The sequence below is a fragment of the Euleptes europaea genome, chromosome 4 (genome assembly GCF_029931775.1).
Source record: "Euleptes europaea isolate rEulEur1 chromosome 4, rEulEur1.hap1, whole genome shotgun sequence".
In the NCBI taxonomy this organism is placed as follows: domain Eukaryota; kingdom Metazoa; phylum Chordata; class Lepidosauria; order Squamata; family Sphaerodactylidae; genus Euleptes; species Euleptes europaea.
In genome coordinates, this window is record NC_079315.1 from 95,753,291 (window position 1) to 95,775,737 (window position 22,447).

At 42.1% G+C, this 22,447-nt stretch overlaps 1 protein-coding gene across 1 annotated transcript in view; it reads left to right on the top strand.

Moving 5' to 3' along the window:
• The window catches only part of DEPDC1B (DEP domain containing 1B), a 38,415-nt gene extending 16,247 nt beyond the window's left edge, over positions 1 to 22,168 (top strand). Inside the window, exons 3-12 of the mRNA XM_056848484.1 lie at positions 2,484 to 2,619; positions 3,532 to 3,659; positions 5,620 to 5,750; positions 6,487 to 6,534; positions 8,528 to 8,668; positions 15,196 to 15,362; positions 16,899 to 17,075; positions 18,218 to 18,220; positions 19,438 to 19,623; positions 21,990 to 22,168. Coding sequence (XP_056704462.1) covers positions 2,484 to 2,619; positions 3,532 to 3,659; positions 5,620 to 5,750; positions 6,487 to 6,534; positions 8,528 to 8,668; positions 15,196 to 15,362; positions 16,899 to 17,075; positions 18,218 to 18,220; positions 19,438 to 19,623; positions 21,990 to 22,151 — 1,279 coding nt within the window. The 3' untranslated portion in view covers positions 22,152 to 22,168. The remainder of the gene's footprint in view (positions 1 to 2,483; positions 2,620 to 3,531; positions 3,660 to 5,619; positions 5,751 to 6,486; positions 6,535 to 8,527; positions 8,669 to 15,195; positions 15,363 to 16,898; positions 17,076 to 18,217; positions 18,221 to 19,437; positions 19,624 to 21,989) is intronic.
• The last annotated feature ends 279 nt before the right edge of the window (positions 22,169 to 22,447 follow it).

Here is a 22,447-nt window from a genome sequence, read left to right on the forward strand (position 1 = left end):
TCCAGATGACAGAGATCTGTCCCCCTGGAGAAAATGGAGGATGGACTCTATGGCATCATATCCGGCTGAGGCCTCTCCCCGCCCCAAATCCTGTCACCCCAGGCTCCTCACCTAAATCTCCAGGCATTTCCCAAACGAGCTGGCAGCCCTAGCCAAGCCTGTCCTTCAAAGGCTATAAATAGGCCTGGAAAGCACATTGCCTTCTCCCCCTGCCTTTTTAGTTACAGAAACCCAGCCTGGATAACTGTGGTTGCCTAGCAACAGCCGCTGAAAGAATCCATTGCTTAAAGCTACAGGCATAACATCATTTTCAGGTTTTTAAAAAAGCCCTGTTGTTGTTGTTGTTATTATTATTATTATTATTATTATTTAGTTTTCAATTTTTTCTGCAAACCTAGGGCCCTTTTCAGGTTTGTAGAAAAACCTGCCTTTCCTGTTTCCAGCTCCAGTCACCTGATTTAAGTATCCTCAGATTTGGTTGCCTTCACTGTTAGTATATAGATAATGCACACACAGGTTTTATATAGTCTTTCCAAAACACGATCAGCCTTTGACATGCCACTTCTGAGTAATTCAGTAGCAAGCCTAATCAAAGAGTGCTGCAGCAGTTCAAGCTTGACGATGGTTGTAAAGGTGTGCTATCGGCTCAGAATATGAAAAAGAGGTTCACAGCCTGTTAATAGGTACAGTGAGTGAAACAGACTGGTGACTGGAATTAATGGCATAGTTGTAGTAGATCCCAAGACCGTGTATTAGAATGTTTAGGGGAAACTGAGCCCTATCAAATATATCTAAATCTCCCTAGGACACACATGTGAACCATAAGTCACTGAATTATCTTTTGAGAGCCAGTGTGGAGTAGTGGTTAAGAACGGTGGTTTGGAGCTGTGGACTGTAATCTGGAGAACCGGATTTGTTTCCCCTCTCCTCCACATGAGCGGTGGAGGCTAATCTGTTGAACTGGGTTGGTTTCCCCACTCCTCCACATGAAGCCAGATGGGTGACCTTGGGCTAGTCACACTCTCTCAGCCTCACCTACCTCACAGGGTGTCTGTTGCAGGGAGGGGAAGGGAAGGTGATTGTAAGCCGGTTTGAGTCTTCCTTAAGTGGCAGAGAAAGTTGGCATATAAAAATCTCCTCCTCGTCTTCTCCTTCTCCTCCTCCTGTCTGCAGTCTTTATATGTAATAAGCTTTTATATTTACAGTGATGAGGTTAAGTGAAGGGAAGTGAGAAAGTCAGCAGAGACAAGGGCTGGCATCTGGAGTGATACCCACTTCACAGTTTTGGCCCTCAAAAGCCTTTCTGATAGCAAAGCTCTCTACTTTCTAAGTACACTTTTGATACTTAAAGTATATAGCTTTCTTCAATATGTGCCTTTAAGTAACATTTTTATGATTTCAGCTTAAGTCAAACTCTATCTCAGTTTCCCCCCTCAATTAAAAAACAAAAAATGCTTAGTGTTCAGCACCGATAACCCTGTTTGCTATCAGCTGTTTAACAGATTGGTTTCAGCTTGCTGGGGGTAAAGGGAAGATGACTGGGGAAGGCACTGGCAAACCACCCCATAAACAAAGTCTGCCTTGGAAACGTAGGGATGTGACGTCACCCTATGGGACAGGAATGACCCGGTGCTCGCACAGGGGACCTTTACCTTTACCTTTTTCAGCTAGACAGCTTTTACAAGATTTTTTAATTCTTTGGGTGGTTGTCACATTGAATGAATTTCTTGTTAGTGTACTTTCTGGTGACAAAAGCAAAGTCAAATTGTGGTCTGAATTCTCTTCCACATTTTATTTTAAAATAGTGACTATATGTGGAGCTCCCCCTGCTGGACTGTTGCATTATTGTGCAAACAAAGTTTCTTTTTGATCTTTTTATAAAAAGGGTCCTTTTAGACATTTCCTCAAATATATTTATAATACGTATAATAATAATTTCTCTGGTACATTTTGGAAGTTTATTTACATACCAGTTAGTGATGCATGAAGTCTAATAGATTTTTCATTTATTTTCAAAATAATTGCATGGGTTGATAATTCATACTTTCTCAACTTGAGAAACAAAGAACAAAAAGTATTGACAGTCAGAGACCATTCGTTGGGGTTGTACTCACATTTGATCAGAGAATAAAATTCTGTTGAAAGTATGCTGACTAAGCAGATTTGTGAATGTGTAAGCAACTTGAGTTAACTGAGAAGATAAATAAGGACTTATCCCTTGAAGAACATATTAGTTTCTGGCTTTTCACTTCTTCCATTTCTCTGTATGGATCTTTGCTCATTTATCACTCAAATATACCTGTATTGGTTGACCCATTGCATACGAATCCACATTAACAAATCAGTAGCATGGCCAATGATGTGGGTGTGATGTATTTATCAAACAAGCTGGGTTATAATAACCAAGTGTAGATGAGAGGGTTTCCCCCATTGTTTTTACAGACTGGATTTCGTGATAATTTGACAATGCCCTTTTATTGTAGATTTCCTCCTTTCTCGCCACTGAAACCATACCCGAAACAATCCCAATTCCGAAAGGAAATTATTAAATTTCCTAACTGGGATGGTATTGAAAAAGATACTTTCCAAGAAGACATACCAATGAAGCCAATCATGCTGGTAAGATTTACAACAAATCAATCTTTGTACTGGTGGAATGACAACTAACTCTTAAGAAATACACTATAATAATCCAAGAACATTATTTTCAGTGCAGTGTTGTTTAAAACTGTGATGTGTAGTGGTAGAATCAACAATTTCCTGATTATAGAGAACCTGTACCATTGATTTAAATCAGTGGTTCCCAACCTTTTTTTGACCAGGGACCACTAGGACTTTTTTGTTCGGTGCAGGGACCCCAAGGTTCAAAATAAAAATTCCAACAATTTGAAAATAAACTTTAATCATAACTGTTAGTTAAACATTAAGCTTAGAATAATATTTGAATATATATATTTTTATAATAGAGAACTTTTAATTGAAAATATTAATTTATTATGGGTTTATAACTTTGTTTCGCGGACCTTAATTTAGTTCTCGCGGACCCCTGGTTGGGAACCAGTGATTTAAATGAAACATAATTGTGACTAGGTTTGTTTGAACTATGAGCAGGTTGTTATTGCTGTAGAAATAGTGTCTTCATTAAATGTTCTTCACACAATGCATAGTTAAAGTGTGAAACTTCCCGCCCCAGGATGTGGTGATGGCTGCCAACTTGGAAGGCTTTAGGAGGGGAGTGGACATGTTCATGGAGAATAGGGTTATCCATGGCTGCTAGTCAAAATTAATACTAGTCATGATGCATACCTATTCTCTCCAGGATCAGAAGAGCATGCCCATTATATTAGGTGGTGTGGAGCACAGGCAGGATGCTGCTGCAGTCGTCTTGTTTGTGGGTTTCCTAGAGGCACCTAGTTGGCCACTGTATGAACAGACTGCTGGACTTGATGGGCCTTGGTCTGATCCAACATGGCTTTTCTTATGTTCTTATGAAAGTATCGCAAACTAAGAAACCTCTTTCTTCTGCTATAGAACTCTGAAATGTGGTTCAAACGTCACAGTATAGCAATTGGAGAAGTACCAACATGTAGACTTGTACACCGTCGACAATTAACAGAGGCAAATATAGAAGAGATATGGAAATCCATGACACTATCGCAGTAAGTTTCTTTTAAACCTAAGGTGGTACAATAAGCATTAGGCCGTGCTTTACCAAAAAATAGTGGTTTCATGCTGAGTAAATGCAGAATCTGTAAATGGAATTGCTTATTGATTTCACTCCTTGATTTGCAATCCGAGTCTTTTTAAAATGCTGTGACATCTATAACAACCTCCGTTGCTGATCCCCTCTAAAGGAAATTGTTATTCCACTGTTTGGGAATGGTTGCTGTTCTCCAGTTTATGTGTTCTGAGAATGTAACGAGAACATGGAAGCTCTGCTCACGACCTGAGTTCGATCCCGACGGAAGTCGGTTTCAGGTAGCCGGCTCAAGGTCGACTCAGCCTTCCATCCTTCCGAGGTCGGTCAAATGAGTACCCAGCTTGCTGGGGGTAAAGGGAAGATGACTGGGGAAGGCACTGGCAAACCACCCCGCAAACAAAGTCTGCCTAGAAAACGTCGGGATGTGACGTCTCCCCATGGGTCAGGAATGACCCGGTGCTTGCACAGGGGACCTTTACCTTTACCTTTACCTAAAATGCCATCATGTCACAGACGACTTATGATGACCTTGTAGGGTTTTCAAGGCAAGAGACTTTCAGAGGTGATTTGGCATTGCCTGTCCCCGCTTCACAACCCTGGTATTCCTTGGAGGTCTCCCATCCAAATACTTGTCAGGGTCAAGGCTGAGAGTGTGTGACTGGCCCAAGGTTACCCAGCAAGTTTCCATGGCAGAATGGGGATTCGAACCTGGGTTTCCCAAATCCTAGTCCAACATCTTAACCACTACACCATGCTGGCTCTCAATCTTTAGATATAGTTAACTTTAACGCATAGTTAAATTGTGGAACTCCCTGCCCCAGGATGTGGTGATGGCTGCCAACTTGGAAGGCTTTAAGAGGGGAGTGGACATATTCATGGAGGAAAGGGGTATTCATGGCTATTAGTTAAAATGGATACTAGTCATGCTGCATACCTATTCTCTCTAGAATCAGAGGAGCATGCCTATTACATTAGGTGCTTTGGAACACAGGCAGGATAATGCTGCTGCAGTCGTCTTGTTGCTTCCTAGAGGTACCTGGCTGGCCACTGTGTGAGCAGACTGCTGGATTTGATGGGCCTTGGTCTGATCCAGCAGGGCCTTTTTTATGTTCTTATGATATTACAGAAAACAAAGCGAACCCTAACCTAAAAGCAAAGCTTTACAAAAATTAGTATTGCGTCTTGTTTAATTGTACGCAGCAAGGTTTTGTTTGTTTTGTTTTAAAGATGTGTTACTGGATTGGATCCTGTGAATTGTGAGTGGAAGGCACTCATAGTGGTAACCTTTCCCAAGGCCCCAGAAAAGCTGATTCTGGGGAATTCAGGAAGTTACATCCACAAAATTCCACAAGACTTGGAGGTCTGTAGTGAGGAGGATGAATTGGGTAAAATTCTTCTTCTTCCCTCTTGTGCCAATGGAAAGCTTGCTCTGCTGCGTTTTCCTTGTTAGTAGCAGGAGGAGCTGGTGACAGTTTTGCCCCAAGACCTCTTTATAGCGGTTCCCCATGCGCAATGGCACGTTGTTGATGAGGATCTTTTGGATCCAGCATTGGCTTTTTGGCATCTTAGGGACCTGATGAAGGAAGCAGAAGATGGAGAAAATTATCTCTGTCCAACCCATTGTTGTTTTGATGAGTAATGTCTCAATGTGGCTTCATGCTGCCGATCAAAACGTTGTGATCAGTTTTAAGTCTCTGTGGCAATGGGAATGTAAAATACAGGCGTACCTCAGACTTGCTCGAAGCAGGGTTGCCACAAACCTTCAATGTGTAAAAACAAATGCAATATCTGCAAGGCCTATTTAAACGAAGCACAATTAAATGAGGTGTGCCTGTAGTTAGTTGTAGTATGTGGGCTGACTGCAAATAATTTCATCTTTAGTCTGTTTTTTTTTTCCTTCTTCTTCTTCTTTAACACAGCTTGCAAAAAATTTTAGGCTTGGATTCCCTAGAAGATGTGCTGGACACCAAACTCGTGAACCCAAAGCATATAATCCAGAATGTGTATCATATCAACAAGCAGGGAGTTGTCATTTTAGAAGATAAATCAAGTAAGAGGAGCCATCTGTTCTTGTTGCTTTTCCAGTTGTTGTGCTGACTTTTGTGATAATTCAGAAAAGAAACCATCTAAAATATTAGAAAAGGAGTAAAAGATTGTTCACCGTCAAGAGACATTTTGGAAACAGAATATTTAAATAGAGCCACTAATGTGCATGACAGTTCACAGAGCAATACCCTGGACCGCCATGGTTAGCTGTGAAAGAGGAAGTCAGGGAGTGCCTGAAGATGAAACGAGCATGCAAGCCTGAAGTTCAGGAATGAATTGCAAATCCATGTTTTGCCTATTGAGGTTAAACCAAGTCCCGGTGACTTGTTTCTGATAGAAGCAGTTACAAGCTGAAAACGTTACTCCTTTGAAAGGGCACGTTAAATATGAAAAAAGTTGTACAGCCATATTGGCCCCTACAGAATTCAAAAACAAGAATGAAATCTGTGTAGTACTTTTTAAATTAGCACTAACCATATTGACCCCAAAATTGCACAAGCTTTCAAGCGCGCCAGAACTCAGCATCAAACTGGATGTCACAAAACTTTAAAAGATAGAAGGGTGGAAAGGAGATTCTTCAGGCCCTGGTGCTCTGATCTTGTGCGCGTTGTCTGAGGGATGGAAGCAGGCTGCCATGGCGTTAAGCATTCCCTGTGTCTGTAGCTTTCTTTCTGTGCTTTGTGTAGTCTGTGTTGGTACGTTTTAACAATTTAAATTTTCTGAATCCTTTTTGAATGCAGAGGAGCTACCTCACTGGGTGCTGTCAGCAATGAAGTGTCTGGCAAATTGTAAGTATCGGTTTCATTGCCCTGAGGTGAGGAATGATTTTTCCTTTTCTATAAAAATCTATAGAAGAATAGATCAAGTGTGTCATCCAATGTGAGGCTTCTTTTGGCATTGCATTTGTAGAGCTGCTGCAGTGTCATTCTTTCCCACTCGGTTCTGTGCGGTGGATCCTACCTCATCCTACCACTCCCCTGAGGAAAGTTTAGTTACTCATTTATTAACATATTTATGCCCCACCTTTCCTTTTGGCTCAAGTTTAAAGCCTTTCTCCAGATTAAGTGGCTCTTCTGTTTATTAAGAAGAAAAAGAAGAAGAATTAGTTTTTATATGCCGATTTTCTCTACCTTTTAAGGAGAATCAAACTAGTTTACAATCTCCTTCCCTTCCTCTCCCCACAACAGACACCTTGTGAGGTAGGTGAGGCAGAGAGAGCTCGAAGAGAACTGTGACTAGCCCAAGGTCACCCAGCTGGATTCATGTGCAGGAGTGGGGAAACCAACCCGGTTCACCAGATTAGAGTCCGCTGCTCATGTGGAGGAGTGGGAGAATCAAACCCAGTTCTCCAGATTAGAGTCCACTGCTCTTAACCACCACTCCACGCTGGCTCTCCTTCGGTGGGTCTTCTGTTTTGGATTACTCTTCAGCCTCCCAGAGTTGATTCACATGTTTCAGTTATTCACTTGCACAAGCACACTGACTCAGAATTTGCACAGAAATCAGGTCTGTGGGGAAACATCTGTGTTAATCCATCCTCTATAGTGAAACTTTTGTTAAAAGCAGCAACTGACTGTGTCTCCCAATACGACCACATGCAGCAATTTCATTCAGCACAGCAACACCTATCGGTCATCCCAAACCCTGTGAGGGTATGTACTGTTGCCACTCACACACTGGCTTTCTCTGTACCTTTTCTGGTCCTGTGGAATAGCCTTCCAGAAGAAATTAATAAGGCTCCATCTCTTTTCCAATGTTGTAAGGGTTGCATGAAAGAATTTTCCAAGTGAGCCTTCCAAGTCTCTTGATGGACTCTATAGTCTGTTGGTTTTTAGGGGCTGCTATTTATAAGGGTAGGAGCCCCGTGGTGTAGAGTGGTAAGCTGCAGTACTGCATCAAATGCTCTGCTCACGACCTGAGTTCAATCCCGACGGAAGTCAGTTTCAGGTGGCCGGCTCAAGGTTCACTCAGCCTTTCATCCTTCCGAGGTCAGTAAAATGAGTACCCAGCTAGCTGGGGGTAAAGTGTAGATGACTGGGGAAGGCAATGGCAAACCACCCCGTAAACAAAGTCTGCCTTGTAAACGTCATGATGTGACATCAGTAATGACCCAGTGCTTGCACAGGGGACTACATTTACATTTATAAGCGTGTCTGCTGGGTGTTTTAATAGTTTAATAGTTTCTATGATTTAAATGGTTTTTCATTAGATAGCAACCTTGGGCCCCTGTTGCCTGAGAGAAACATTGGCTTATAAATGTTTAAAAGAAATAAATTTATTGCCCACTCTCCCATTGCCGGTCAAAAGGAAAAATACGTGGAGAAAGTGGCACCTTAGCAGCTCAACTTGTTGGTTTGTGGAAGCTGAGCGGCTGACCCATTTACTTTTCAAGCTTACCTTTGAGAGAAACTTGTTGCAGACAGAGGCTAACATGGGCAGAGATTATGCTATAGGGGCACATTTTGAGACAGCTCAAGTTGAGGGAGAAAACTATCTCGTAGGGCTCCTGTGCGTTTGAATTGTTTCTTAGCCCAGGAAATCCTAAATTGTCCTGCAATTAATGGAATGGCAAAATAGGGATTGGGTGGTACAGGTAAAAAAATGTAATCTTTAGGATAGCATATATTCATAATTTCTCATGCTTCCCAATTTGTGGAATATTTTTATGGGGTTTTTTTTTGTATAGAGTGTCGTAAATCTTTTCCTGAAATTGGCTCTGCTATTGAATAGATATTTCTACAACTAGTACAAGCTGAATAAGAATATTCTTGCTTTCATTAGGGCCCAGGTATCCAGATCTGAAACAACCTACTTACTTGGGATTTGAAAGAGATGTCTTCAGGACTATAGCTGATTACTATGTTCACATGAAAGAGCCTCTTCTTACTTTCCAGTTTTTTGATGTCTTTGTCAGTGTGTTAGGTAAGCTATCATTTTGTGGGATATGGGCCAATGTAGTACATTCTAATCCACTGTGGAATGCATCATCTGTATTTTTTTAAAAAGAGTTAATCATTACAAGAGAACCTAAATTTAGGTCACAAGATGTCATAGTTCTACTATACACAGCATTGGTCAGGCCACACCTGGAGTACTGTGTGCAGTTCTGGAGTCCTTGCTTCAAAAAGAATGTGGACAGAATGGAACGGGTGCAGAGGAGAGGGACGAGGATGATCAGGGGCCTGGAGACCAAGCCCTATGAGAAAAGGCTGAGGGAGTTGGGAATGTTTAGTCTGGAGAAGAGGAGGTTGAGAGGGGATATGATTGCTCTTTTTAAATATTTGAAGGGCTGTCACTTAGCGGAGGGTAGGGAGCTGATCCTGTTGGCAGCAGAGGATAGGACTTGCAATAATGGGTTTAAATTGCAGGCGGAGAGGTACTGGCTGGATATTAGGGGGGGGGGAATTACAGTAAAAGTTATTCGACAGTGGAATCAGCTACTTAGGGAGGTGGTGAACTCCCCTTCACTGGCAGTCTTTAATCAAGAGGCTGGACAAACTCTTGTCAGGGATGCTAGGGTGATCCTGCATTGAGCAGGGGGTTGGACTAGATCAGGGCTTCTTAAACTTTTTCCACTCACGACCCCTTTTCGCCCGAGACATTTTTACGCTACCCCAGGTATATAGGTATATAAAATGTTGTGATTGAGTAACCACATTCAGACATACACTCAAGCTACACGTAGAAACTGCTTACAAACAGAACTCACAGAGGCCACTGCCCAGTGACCCCCTTCTCTCTAGCACCAAGCAGGCACACAGATTCCATTGTCTGCTAACGGAAGGCTCTGATAGCCTTCAACCCCCCCCCCCCTCTTCCTTTAGGTTTCGTTTCTACTCGCTAGAGAACAATAGAGCTATATTCAAATGTAGCAATGGTCACACAGGCGGGGTAGAAACTATGACGTACCAGTGACAAGCTATATCGGATGTCGAATGGAATGTCAGTTGTCTATATAACCTCTTGCATTGCCCCCCCTTGGGTGTGACCAGATAGCAGAGCTCATCATGTCTGCGTCTGAGATCACCCGGTTCATTTCTTCCTTGGTCAATAAAGAAAGCCGTGAAGCTCAACCCAACCTCCTGGTCTTCATTTACTCCATTGGATTCTATGTAAATGAGGGGTCACATCAAAAATAGGTATACAAATCAAACATTTACTGATAATAAATCATAAAGAAACCTTTTACTGTTGCCAAAATTTTCACGACCCCCCCCCCCCACATTCAGCTATGTGACCCCATATGGGGTCGCAACCCACAGTTTAAGAAACTTTAGACTAGATGTCCTGTATGGCCCCTTCCAATTCTATGATTCTATGATTACACCCCAAGACTGCAGTAGCCTTTTTTGCCACTGCATCACACTAACTGCTCATATTCAGCTTACGGTCCACCCATACATCTAGATCTTGTCCACACACAGTGTTACCCAGATGTGTATCCCCCATCCCGTATGTGTGCTTCTCATTTTTGTTATCCAGATGTAGAACATCTTGTTCACATCTGCTCAGTGTGTTCAGATCTCGTTGGATTCTGTCTTTATCTTCAGAGGTGCTCACTACTCCTCCTTATTTGGTGTCATCTGCAAATTTAATGAGTAGTCCCTCCACCCCCTCATCTTAATCATTTATTAAAAAAATATTGAAAAGTACCGGGGCCATAGACAAGCCATGTGGCACCCCACTGGACACCCCCCTGCGATCAGATAAAATGCCATTGACAACTACTCTTTGGGTGTGTTCTCCAACCAGTTCCCTATCCACCCAACGATCCCAGAGTCTAATCTGCAGTGCTCTAATTTATCTATCAGAACATCCTGTCCTTATATCAAATGGCTTGTGTTTTTTAATTGTAAGCCGCCTCGAGCAAGACTTTGAACAGGCAGCATAGAAATATTAAAAGTTAATAAATTAATAAATATACAAGTTTCTGATGCCAGTTAATATCCTGATGTGGAATTCTTGGGTGAATGTTCTGGTACAGATTAAAATTACATTTGTGAACTTGCAGGACGTAGACAGTAAACTCTGAGAACAGTGATTAGCAAGTCATCTTGATTAGTCAGCACACCCCCTGAGCAAAGGAATGTAAAGTTTTCTCTTAACCAAGGTATCTTTAGATTAAATTGCAATTCACAAGCTGAGCGGTCTCTTTTCCAATGGTCCTTATTCATCCTCTCAGTAGCGACTTCTAAATTTAGTGGCTTTCCAGGAATAGTCTCAGTTTCTCAACTGACAGTTTCACTGCTTGTAGACAGGATAATTCCTAGAAGCAACAGGATAATCTCTTTTTATCAATTGTTTGTGTCTCTAACTGAAAGTAAACCTTGATTATAATAGACAATAGACCCTGTGTGCTTGACAGAAACTTCCAGTCTCGTGTAAAGCGTTTCAGCAAACAAAACCAGAAACGTCTGGCTTTAGATCACACTGAAGTCAGAAGTAGGATTGCCAGCTCCGGGTAGGGAAATATCTGGAGATTTTTGGGGCGGAGCCTGAGGAGGGTGGGGTTTGGAGAGGAGAGGGATTTCAGTGCCTTAGAGTCCAGTTGCCAAAGCAGCCGTTTTCTCCAGGTGAACTGACCTCTATTGGCTGGAGATCAGTTCTAATAGCAGGAGATCTCCAGACACCACCTGAAGGTTGGCAACCCTAGTCAAAAGGCAGCCTTGTATCATCAAGTATAATAAGGATAAAAGAAGCAAAGAGAAAGGATGTAGATCTAGATCCACACTCCGTAGCTTTAACTGCCTGAATCTTTTCTGACAAATCCTTTTTCATGTATCTGGTATCTACTGGTGTGTGTGTGTGTGTGTGCTGTATTTGTTTTAAGCTTTCATCTTTGCAGTCTCTGCTCACCTCCAGTTCAGTGACCAGTATTAGTGTTCACTAGTATTAGTGAATAGTAGCTAGTATTGCAATACCCTTATGTAAATCTGTGGTATGGTTTATTTGGAATACTGTGTGCAGTTCTAGGCACCCCATCTCAAAAGGGATATTGTAAAGCCAGGAAAGATGCAGAAAAGGACAACCAAAATAATGTTGAAACACCTACCTTGAGAAGGAAGACATTTTGGGCTTAGAAGAAATGGCAGTTTAGGAGAGACATAGTACAGATCTATACAGTTAGTCATGGGGTGACAAAAGTAGATAGAGGGAAGTTTTCACCCTCTGCTATAATTCTCGAACGTGAGGTCATTCGGTGAAGCTGATGGGCAGTAGGTTCAGGAAGTTCTTCACATGGTGCATAATGAACATGTGCAATCTACTGCTGAAGGTACAGGAATTTCCACTAGCTTAAATGCCTTTGAAAGTAGACTACAATGGTCAGGACACGTCAGCCAGCGCAGCAAATCCTTAAGACCACGTTGCGAAATGAGAAAAATTATCATTGGGACAAAATTAGGGTTCCCAGCCTCCAGATACTAGCTGGAGATCTCCTGCTTTTACAACTGATCTCCAGCCGATAGAGATCAGTTCACCTGGAGAAAATGGCCCGCTTTGGCAATTGGACTCTATGGCATTGAAGTCCCTCCCCAAACCCCGCCCTCTGCAGGTTCTGCCTCAAAAACCTCCTGCTGGTGGCAAAGAGGGTCCTGGCATCCCTAGACAGAATTAAACTTACGCGTACTTAATACAGTTTCAAAAAGATTCTCTCATGAAGGGCCTGCAAAACGGAGCTATTCCACCTATAACTGAGGGTAGCTACGGGTGTCCATCTGTGCTAGCCTCCCCCCAACCCCACCCAATAATATTTTTTTCTCATTTTCCAATACTGTCTTAAGTATTTTCTTCATTGGCTGACAAGTCCTGTCCATTACAGCTATACAGTGTGGTGCTTTTTAGTATTTTTCCCCTTTCTGTTTGTACAGTCTGTGTTTCCCTTTTGATGTTGTTTAAAAGTAGACTAGGCTCATTTTTGGAGGACAGGTCTAAACGACTGTTAGCTCTGATGTTTGAATGGAATCTCCATGTTCAGAGGCAATAGACCTCGAAATACAACTTACTGAGTGAGGTCGGCATGAGCATCGGCTATTGCCTCATCGCCTTCCCTGTTGGCTTTCCAGGTGTATCTGACTGGCAGCTGTAGGAAATGGGATGGTTCATTAGAAGGGCCTTTGAACTCATCCAGCAAGGCTCTTGTTTTCTTCAGGTACCATCTTCAAGTACTTGAAGGGCTGTCATATAGAGGATGGTGCCGAGTTGTTTTCTGTTGCCCCAGAAGGTCGGACCAGAACCAACGGGTTGAAATTAAATCAGAATAGTTTCCATCTAGACATTAGGAAGAATTTTCTAACAGTTCGAGCGGTTCCTTAGTGGAACAGGCTTCCTCGGGAGGAGGTAAGCTCTCCTTCCCTGGAGGTTTTTAAGCAGAGGCTTTAAGCAGAGGCTACATGACCATCTGTCAGCAATGCTGATTCTATTACCTTAGGCAGATCATGAGAGGGAGGGCATCTGGGCATGGAGCAGGGGGTCACTGGGAGTGTGCGGAGAGGGGAAGGTAGTTGTGAATTTCCTGCACTGTGCAGGGGGTTGGACTAGATGACCCTGTTGATCCCTTCCAACTCGATGATTCTATGATTCTTAACTACTAGGCTATTAGAGAAAAGCCTCAGTCTATTTTTAATGCAATAACAGAACATATATCCTTTCTAACACTATTATGTTGGCACCTAATAATGTTGCATTTTATTTCATGTACAATTTAATTATAGTTTAGCTTTCACTTTCCATCTATTAGAACTTTTATAGGACGCCTTAAAAAGCAATTATTATGAAGAATGTGGTGTAAAACTAACATATAATTTTAAAAGATGCATGCATTAGATACAGCAATTGCTTTTATGGCTAATTCACTGGGCTGCTGACAGCTCATTAGGGCTGAAATTATTTTTTCCCTTGAGCTAGTTGAATTAGGTTTATTGAGTATTATACTGAAATCCTGCTAGAAACCAGCCTGACTATAAAGCTAAATGATATTTGTAGAATGGAACATCACATGTACTTACACTACATCCTGAAATTTATTTTTGATAACCAAAAAAGACCTCTGCTGTGTCCTATGGATGCAACAAAAAAGACTTTGATGCTTAAGAATGACTTGACACACTGTTTTTTACTTTGCTGGAATAATCCTGCAGTAAATATCAAGCTTGCATAGTCTGCTAGTATACCAAGACTCTGGCCTCGAACTGATATAATCATGCTGATATTTTAGCTGCATTTAAAAGACTGGGAGTAGGCTGCCCACTCAAGTGCTCTGTTCTCAGGCACAAACTGTCTTCCTGTCTTAATAATTATTAAATATTATGTGTGGGCTAGTTCTGACCTAAATTAATATTTGTTATGTTCCTAATATGATTTACACCGTTTTGAGTTGGCTTGAATATCGTAGGCAACACAGGTGCACATTATTGGTAAACATGGGATAACAGCTGATAGTTCTTTTCCTTTGCCTCTTCTTTTGGTTTGGGTTTGCTTATTCTGCAGGTATTGCTTGAATTCTGTTGCATTCATTGTTTTTATGTTTTAATCGTGTCCCTTTGGAAACCTCGATTAATTTTTTTACTATTAGCCATTTATGTGTGGCCTGTTATGCCAAAAGGCAGTATATAAGTATTGTAAATAAGTTAAATAAGACTTCCAAGGAAAGGGCGGGAAGTGGAATATGTGACCACACAGCTTGCTCCTGACTTTTTTTTTAACTATGTCTTGAGATCACTCCTGCTCCTCCTAAACTGTTTGCTACATCTGGGTTGGATCCTATCACTCATTGAGCAAAGTTTATTTATGTATTTACTGATTAAATTAAACCTTTCCTTTTGGCTCAAATGTGTAGCCTTCCTCCAATCTAAGAAAGATTCCTCTAACTTAAGAACTTTAAGTTGTCATCTAAGAATGATTCCCCTAACTTACAACTTTAAGTTGTAAGAAGGCTACTTGGAGGATAGCTGGATCCACCCCAATGTGTGTGAAGTTGCCTGAAGTTCAGCACAAGGATTCTTCTTGGTAGACTCTTTATGACCCACATCTAGTGTGTCTGATACATGTGGAGGGGTTGTTTATTTATTATTCAAATTTCTATCACTCTCTCCCTGGCTGAAGCCGGGCTCAGGACGGGTAACAACAATAAAATTATAAATATAAACATAATCCACATACATTACAACAGCATCCAATATCATTAAAACAAAGAGCAATCTTACCTAAACATTTAAACAGTACATGGCGCTCAGTTAGGAACAAAAAAGCATTCGGCAGTGAGACAGAACCCCTCATAATGCATAATGTTACCCCTTTGGTAACAGATGTTTCCATTCAATTACATGTTTTGAGTTCAAATTGTTACTAATTTAACTATTAACCACAAAGAGGGTGAAACTAAATGCTTCTCTCTATACAGAGATGTGCCTAACAGTGAAATATCATTGTGAAACTATATCTTGACTCAGGACTCCTCCAGAAAGAGACATTGGCCATTGAAGCACTGCAGGTTTGCTGTCTACTTCTGCCGCCAGAAAATCGTCGTAAAGTGCAGCTGCTGATGACTATGATGGCCAGGATCAGTACAAATAAGGATCTGCCACCTCTCTGTGATACAGTTGGGACAAGAGCACTGGTATGTGCCTGTCTGGAATGGAAAGACCTAGCCAGGCCTTGTGAACACAATTTGGAATTGCTTTGGTGAAGGTTTTACTTCATTCAAAAACAGTCAGAATATTTGCTGCCCTCCCAGTGTAACATCTACTACTCTCCAGTCTTCTTATATAGTGCCTGAATTTAGAGACAGGTTGCATACACGGGTTAGTAGATCAACTATCTCACATTTGAGTTTCCCACGAACTCTCTGGTGCATGCCGTCAGGACCTGGAGACTTATCGGTTTTTAGTTTCCCCAACAGGGCTAGAACTTCATCTCTCATCGCCTCTTCAAAGTCCCTTCCTGCAAAGATTGGCTGTGGCATGGGTCTGTGCCCCACATTTTCCACAGTGAGCATAGAAGCAAAAAATTCACTGAGCTTTTCTGCCTCCTCCCCCTCTTCCTTTAGCAAATCAGTTGCGACTTGGCAGCACATGTGTATGTACGTACATAGGTATTTAATCTGCAAATAGAATTAAGCCCATACAAAGAAGAAATTCTGGGAAATATTTTGAGCTATTGAGTTGCTTGCTGGTGTTTGTTGTGTGTGTTTTGTTAAACTCAGGCAGCACAAAATATAAATAAATACATGAATAATCTTGTATGCTGCATTACAAAGCTACCCATATGAACAGCACTAGCACACAAACAAGGGAGTATAGTGACCAGAGGAAGTTCAGGAAAAAGCCAGACAGTCCTCTGTTACATGCCTGGGTCAAGCTACATTTGAGAGCCTTCTCACTTGGGCTTCCAATTGCTTCTGATGGGGCATCAGAGAGAGGCAAGAAGCAGCTGGCTGAGAATGTTCTTCTTTTTCTGAATTATCACACATACAGTACAATCCTATGTAAAGGGACTAAGGTTGTTTATGCCTGGGAGTTTCACCTGAGGTTCATTGCTCGCTGGACCCACACTTTCCTTTTGGGAGTCTATGTACCAGTAGTCTCCAAGCTCAAATCAAGAAGTATTTGATTCCCCGCCCCTTGAAATGCTGCTTCGTAATTGGATGTAGTGAGAGAAAAGTTCCCTCCCCCCCAAACCAAATTGCAGCATAAAAAAGCATTTTAAGAACAAAAAACGGAGCAATCTGAAAAGAAGGGGGGGAGAAAGGATTTAAAAAGCCTTTCTTCTGCTCAGAAAGAGCTCCCAGTAAGCAGGAAGTATTTGATTCCCCGCCTCTGGACATGCTTTGTAATTGGCTGTGAGAGAAACTAAGCTTGCATATCCTGTACTTTGCCTTATGCACAGATATTTTACCCAGGCTGAGCTCAGGGGAGAGGGAAGAATCGGGTTAACAGAGGGACGGGAAGTCCTGGGGTTTGCGAGGGTTGGCAGCGAGGTCATCTCTAATGGAGGGAAAACTCATGCATAACTCCAAGGAACAACCGAGACAGACTGGGGTGGGCGCGGGGGGGGGGGTGAACATGAGTGAAAGTACTCATGCATAAACGACCTAAGAGTGTTTTGGTCCCTGGGAACCACTTTGGGAGCTAATTCCCCCCTTTTTCTGTTTCAGATGGTTCAAACCTTTTCTCATTCTATTCTTTGCTCCAAAGATGAAGTGGATTTGGATGAACTGCTGGCTGCTAAACTAGTGTCATTCTTGATGGACAACTATCAGGAAATCTTAAATATCCCTTGTGCCCTGAAAGCTGCAATAGAGGGACACGTAGCACATCTTCGAAGGGTCCAGGTAGAGCTACACATTTTCTTCCCAAGAACATTCATTTACCACACTATTACAATTGAACACATTTTTCTTGCCCAAGAAATAAAAAGTCAAATAGCTTAGTGTTACCCATATTTAATTGCCAAACCTTTTGCTGAAATTTACCAAACACCTTTTGTTGCTGCGTTTTAACTGTTATTATCTCAAGACTGAGTCTCTCGACGGTCATTTCTCCTTTTGAGAAAGCTTCTTTGGATCAACCAGACTTCACAAAAGATTCTTCTGAAAATTGTAAGGGCAGGAAACAGTTGTTGATCCCTTGCTACAGTTTTTAGTTACGAAAACACTCCCTCCAACTCATTCTCATGAATTAAAAAAAAACATGAAAAGAGATTTTTCATGGACTTGGGAATCAGGATGAGGGTAAATTCCACTGCAGTACCTTTCTCTTGTAATTTATCTTATTTACTGTCGAAGGCTTTCACGGTCAGAGTTCATCGGTTCTTGTAGGTTATCTGGGCTGTGTGACCATGGTTTTGGTGTTTTCTTTCCTGACGTTTCGCCAGCAGCTGTGGCAGGCATCTTCAGAGGAGTAACACTGAAGGACAGTGTCTCTCAGTGTCAAGTGTGTAGGAAGAATAATATATAGTCAGAAGGGGGTTGGGTTTGAGCTGAGTCATTGTCCTGCAAAGTATTAAAGGTAATGTGCTAATCATTGTCCTGTAAGTATCAAGATAATGTGCTAATGAGGGTGTGGTATGTTAATGTGGAACCATTGTGTCCTGAAGTGATCTGTTCACATGTGGAATCCAAAGCTAATCTGCATGGCTATTGTAGACTGTAATCTTTTCAGGACAGGAAGCCAAGCCTTATTCATTCTTAAACTCTCTTCTTTTCTGTTAAAGTTGTGCTGATGTTTATGAATTTCAATGGCTTCTCTGTGCAATCTGACAAAATAGTTGGTAGAATTGTCCAGTCTTTTAGTGTCTTGGAATAAGACTCTGTGTCCTGTTTTGGTCAGTCCATGTTCAGCCACTGCTGATTTCTCAGGTTGGCCAAGTCTGCAGTATCTTATTTACTGTTTCTAAATGTATATCCATCCCACTATTGGTAATATCTCCAAGGTGGTTTACAACAATAAACCTTAAAAATGCCATATTTACCAGCAGGTAAAAGACCCAACAAGAGGTAGATTGACTCTATAAAGGAAGCCACAGCCCTCAATTTGCAAGACCTGAGCAAGGCTGTCAAAGATAGGACATTTTGGAGGACATTGATTCATAGGGTCGCCATGAGTCAGAAGCCACTTGACAGCACTTAACACACACACACACATATTGCAAAACAAGAAGCAATATCTAAAACAAGTTCCGCTTCCAGCAACTCAACTCAAAAATCCTGCAGCTGTTGGAAGGTACCACAAAAATGTCCTATTTCTGTTGATGGGACTGCTTCACTTAGGATAGTGGTAGTACCTAAAGAAGAAGGGCCTTTGTCTCCTGTTTGCAATACAGAATATTTATTGTGTGTTATGTTAAGGGCTATCAAGTCACTTCCAACTCAAGGCAACCCTATGAATCAATTTTGTCCAAAACGTCCTATCATTAACAGCCTTGCTCACATCTTGCAAACAGGACCACGGCTTCCTTTATAGGGTCAATCCATCTCATGTTGGGCCAATCCATCTCTTTCCTGCGGCCTTCACTTTTTCCTAGCATTATTGTCCTTTCCAATGACTCTTGTCTTCTCATAATGTGACCAAAGTATGATAACCTCAGTTCAGTCATTTCAGCTTTTAGGGAGAGTTCAGGATTTTGATTTAGAACCCGCTTATTTGTCTTTTGGCAGTCCACAGTATTCACTCTCCTCCATTGTTGTTGTTGTTCCTGTCTGTTTTCTTCACTGTTCAACTTTCACACCCATACATAGTAATGGGGAATACTATACTAAGAATTATCTTGCTCTTGGCTGCCACCAACACATCTGTACACTTAAGGATCTTTTCTAACTCCTTCATGGCTGCCCTTCACAGTCTCAATCTCCTTCTGCTTTCTTGGTTGCAGTCTCCCTTTTGGTAGATGATTGAGCTAAGGAATAGAAAATCATTAACAGTTTCTTCATCATAAACCTTAACACTGTGTGAGTCCTCAGTAGTCGTTACTTTTGTCTTCTTGATGTTCATCTGTAGTCCTACTTTGGCACTTTCTGCTTCAATCTTCGCCCATAGTCGTTTCAAGTCTTCACTGTTTTCTGGCCATAATGCGGTGTCATCTGCCTATCTCAAATGGTTAATCTTCCTTCCACCAATTTCCCCCCACAGGGAAATAAACGTATAAAACTTTTAATGCTGGAATGCAAAATCTGAGTTGCTTGTCTTTCCACCTAGATAAAATATCCGGGAGCAGATTCTGATGCCGCTGTGCCTGCTCCGACATTTTGTCATCAGATCAGCACTGATGAATTTGAATACCAAAGAACAAACGGCTGTCAAGAGCCACTGGCAAGCTTGCTGGAAGAAATTGCAAAGGATGCAGAAATGTCCATCAAGGAGAAGAAGAAAAAATTGAAGCGGGTAAAAGAAATCCTCAAACTTCCTTTTAAAATGTTCTCTTTCATCTATACAATTTCTAAAGGAATGGAACTTAGCTTTTATATGGCATTTTAACTGTTCAAAGAGCTTTGTGTATTATCGCCTTGCAATTGTTATAACAGCCCTGTACAGTAGATAGGTCAGTATTGGTTCCCTTTTGCCTTTGGAGTGCATTCTTCTATGCCAGAAAGGTAACCCAGCTGGACAATAAGCTTCTGGTTTCTTTTCTATGTCCTCTTGCTTCTTCAAATCTACTTTTTCATATATTTGCAGCTATTGATCTATACCTGTGGGTCCCCCTTGGGGGTCACGAAGTGTTTTCTGGGGGGTCGTCGCCACGTTATTATCTATAGTATAGAGCCATCAATAAATAGTTCGCCGAGGCAGATATGAAATGATATGGGGGGGGAGTGATGGTGGCGGCCGGAGGGCCAAAGTTCCGCTTCCCGGCAATGCGAGGAAGGGCTTGTCTGGAAAAGAGGGGGCCCAAAGGCCATTTCCAGGCGGGTGGGAGGCCATTTCCGGGCAGGAGGTGAGTCGAGTCGGGCGGAGGCGGCTTCCCTTCGCCGGCCTGCCGCCGGCCGGCCCTGCCTCCCTTCCTCCGGCCTTGAAGGGCCAGGCCCCCAGCCGCCCCTCCTCGGGGTCCTGCCCAAAGGCGAGGAGGCGCCCTTCGCCGGCTGCAATCTGCAAGTAGCCCCCGCGCCGCAGCCGAGGCGGTGAAAGTGGCGTGATTGGCAATGGAGAGGGCCGGGAAGGGGGGGCAGCCCTAGGCACACGGGCAGGCAGCGATCGGCCTCCAGACTACCTCTGTCCAATCTTCCTTTCTTTCTTTCTCTCTCTTTCTTTCTCTCTTTCTCTCCTTCCTTCCTTCCTTCCTTTCTTTCCTTCATCTGACAGCCTTGGCCTTCCCCAAAGAGCCTGATTTTTACGCCTTGTGGGGTGGGGGACCACAAGAGCAGAGGGCCTGTCCATGTGCACAATGTGCCATCAAGTAGCCTCTGAGTTCAGAATTAGGGATCTCCAAAATGTCCTATCATGACCAGCCTTGCTCGTGTCTTGCAAACTGAAGGCCGTGGCTTCCTTGATTGAGTCGATCCATCTCATGTTGGGTTTTCCTCTTTTCCTGCTGCCTTCAACTTTTCCTAGCGTTATTGTCTTTTCCAGTGAGTCTTGTCTTCCTGTGATAGCCGCAGTTTAATCATTTTAGCTTTTAGTAGCATAATCACCCAGGTAAAGTTTTTAATGTGTTTTCTTTATCCTACTGAAAATGTCATTTTATGGCTTGCAAATGTGGCGGGTGTCGCAGGTTACCTGGCAATTGTAAAAGGGGGTCGCGACTCGAAAAAGGTTGGGAACCACTGATCTATAGATTCATCCAAGATTAGGACAGGACTAATGGATTTGCAGACATTTGTAGCCTTGGTATGTTCTAAGCCATGAATGGGAGAATAAACTTGCTCCATATGTAAATAGCTCCCCTGTTGACAGTGCCAGAAAAAGTGCATAAGTTTGCTTGGGGAGGGGCTGTGGCTCAGTGGTGGAGCATCTGCTTGGCATGCACAAGGTCCCAGGTTCAATCCCCAGCACCTCCAGTCTCCAGTTAAGAGGTTCAGAGGTTCAGGTGGTATGTGAAGGACCTCGACCTGAGACCCTGGAGGTCCTGAAGCAGATTTCTCAATGGTACCTTTCCCTCTCATCTTGGAAATAAACCAGGGTGCTGGTAGTGGCGGTAGCAGTTGTGGTACAGAAGCTCCTGATGGCCGATGTTAACCCTCCCACAATTGTTGTATTGTTCCTTGATAAATGTTTACTGGATTTCTGGCTATAGAAATATTTATTCAGCATTTATATAACGATTCTTGCAGGGCCCCCGTCAGTTATAAAAATGTTATGAAGCCCTAACTTAAAGTGTGGAGAGTCACAAATGTTAGATCTTTTTGTTGTAAACTATTGCAAGACTTAGTAAATACGTTTTTAAAACTTGGCTCAACGTAGGTTTTTAATGGGTGAGATTGAGATGCATTTTAATGGATTGCACCTTAGCGACCCTGAGTAAATACATAAGATTCCTTGGAATGGTGCAGTAGGTTTATCACATTCTGGTTGGTGTGCATGTTTGTGTGTTTTTAAAAACATAGCCTGGCATGGCAAATATGAATATTTTGTACTGTTGGAGATACAGAAATTAAGAACTTCAAAAATATAATTGCTGTGAATTAAGCTGCTTTGTAGAAGTAATTTGGCAACATAACTGGAATTATAAACACATTTCTTGTCATCCAAGGCTAAAGCCTTGCTGCTTTTAACGAAAAAGCTCCACTTACTAATACCACTATATTCCTTTGTAGTTTCAGAAATCCTACCCTGATGTATACAAGGAGAGATTTCCTACTCCAGAAAGTGAGGCAGTTCTGTTTCCTGAAAAAAGTAAACGGAAACCGATGTTGCTGATGTGGGCGTTTAAAAAACCTTTCCAGCCATTTCAAAGAACAAGAAGCTTTCGGATGTAGGATGTGGGTTGCATCTCAGTAATAGATCGGTTTTATGCATCTGGAACAGCTGGAAATACTTTTAACTACTGAAAACTTGGTTGAAAGGGAAAAACACTGGGGCAGGAAACTGCTGTGCTGAGCCATTATCAGTATTTTTGTTGTTGTTGCTGTTTATGTCTTTCTAGAAAAGAAGTAAAAGTTACCTATCAGCGATTACTGTGTTGGTTGTAATGTTAGGATTTGAAAAACTGTTAGTCTTAAAAGGGAAACTACTAGGCATTGTTGAAAAATACTGTAAAATATTATATGTACTT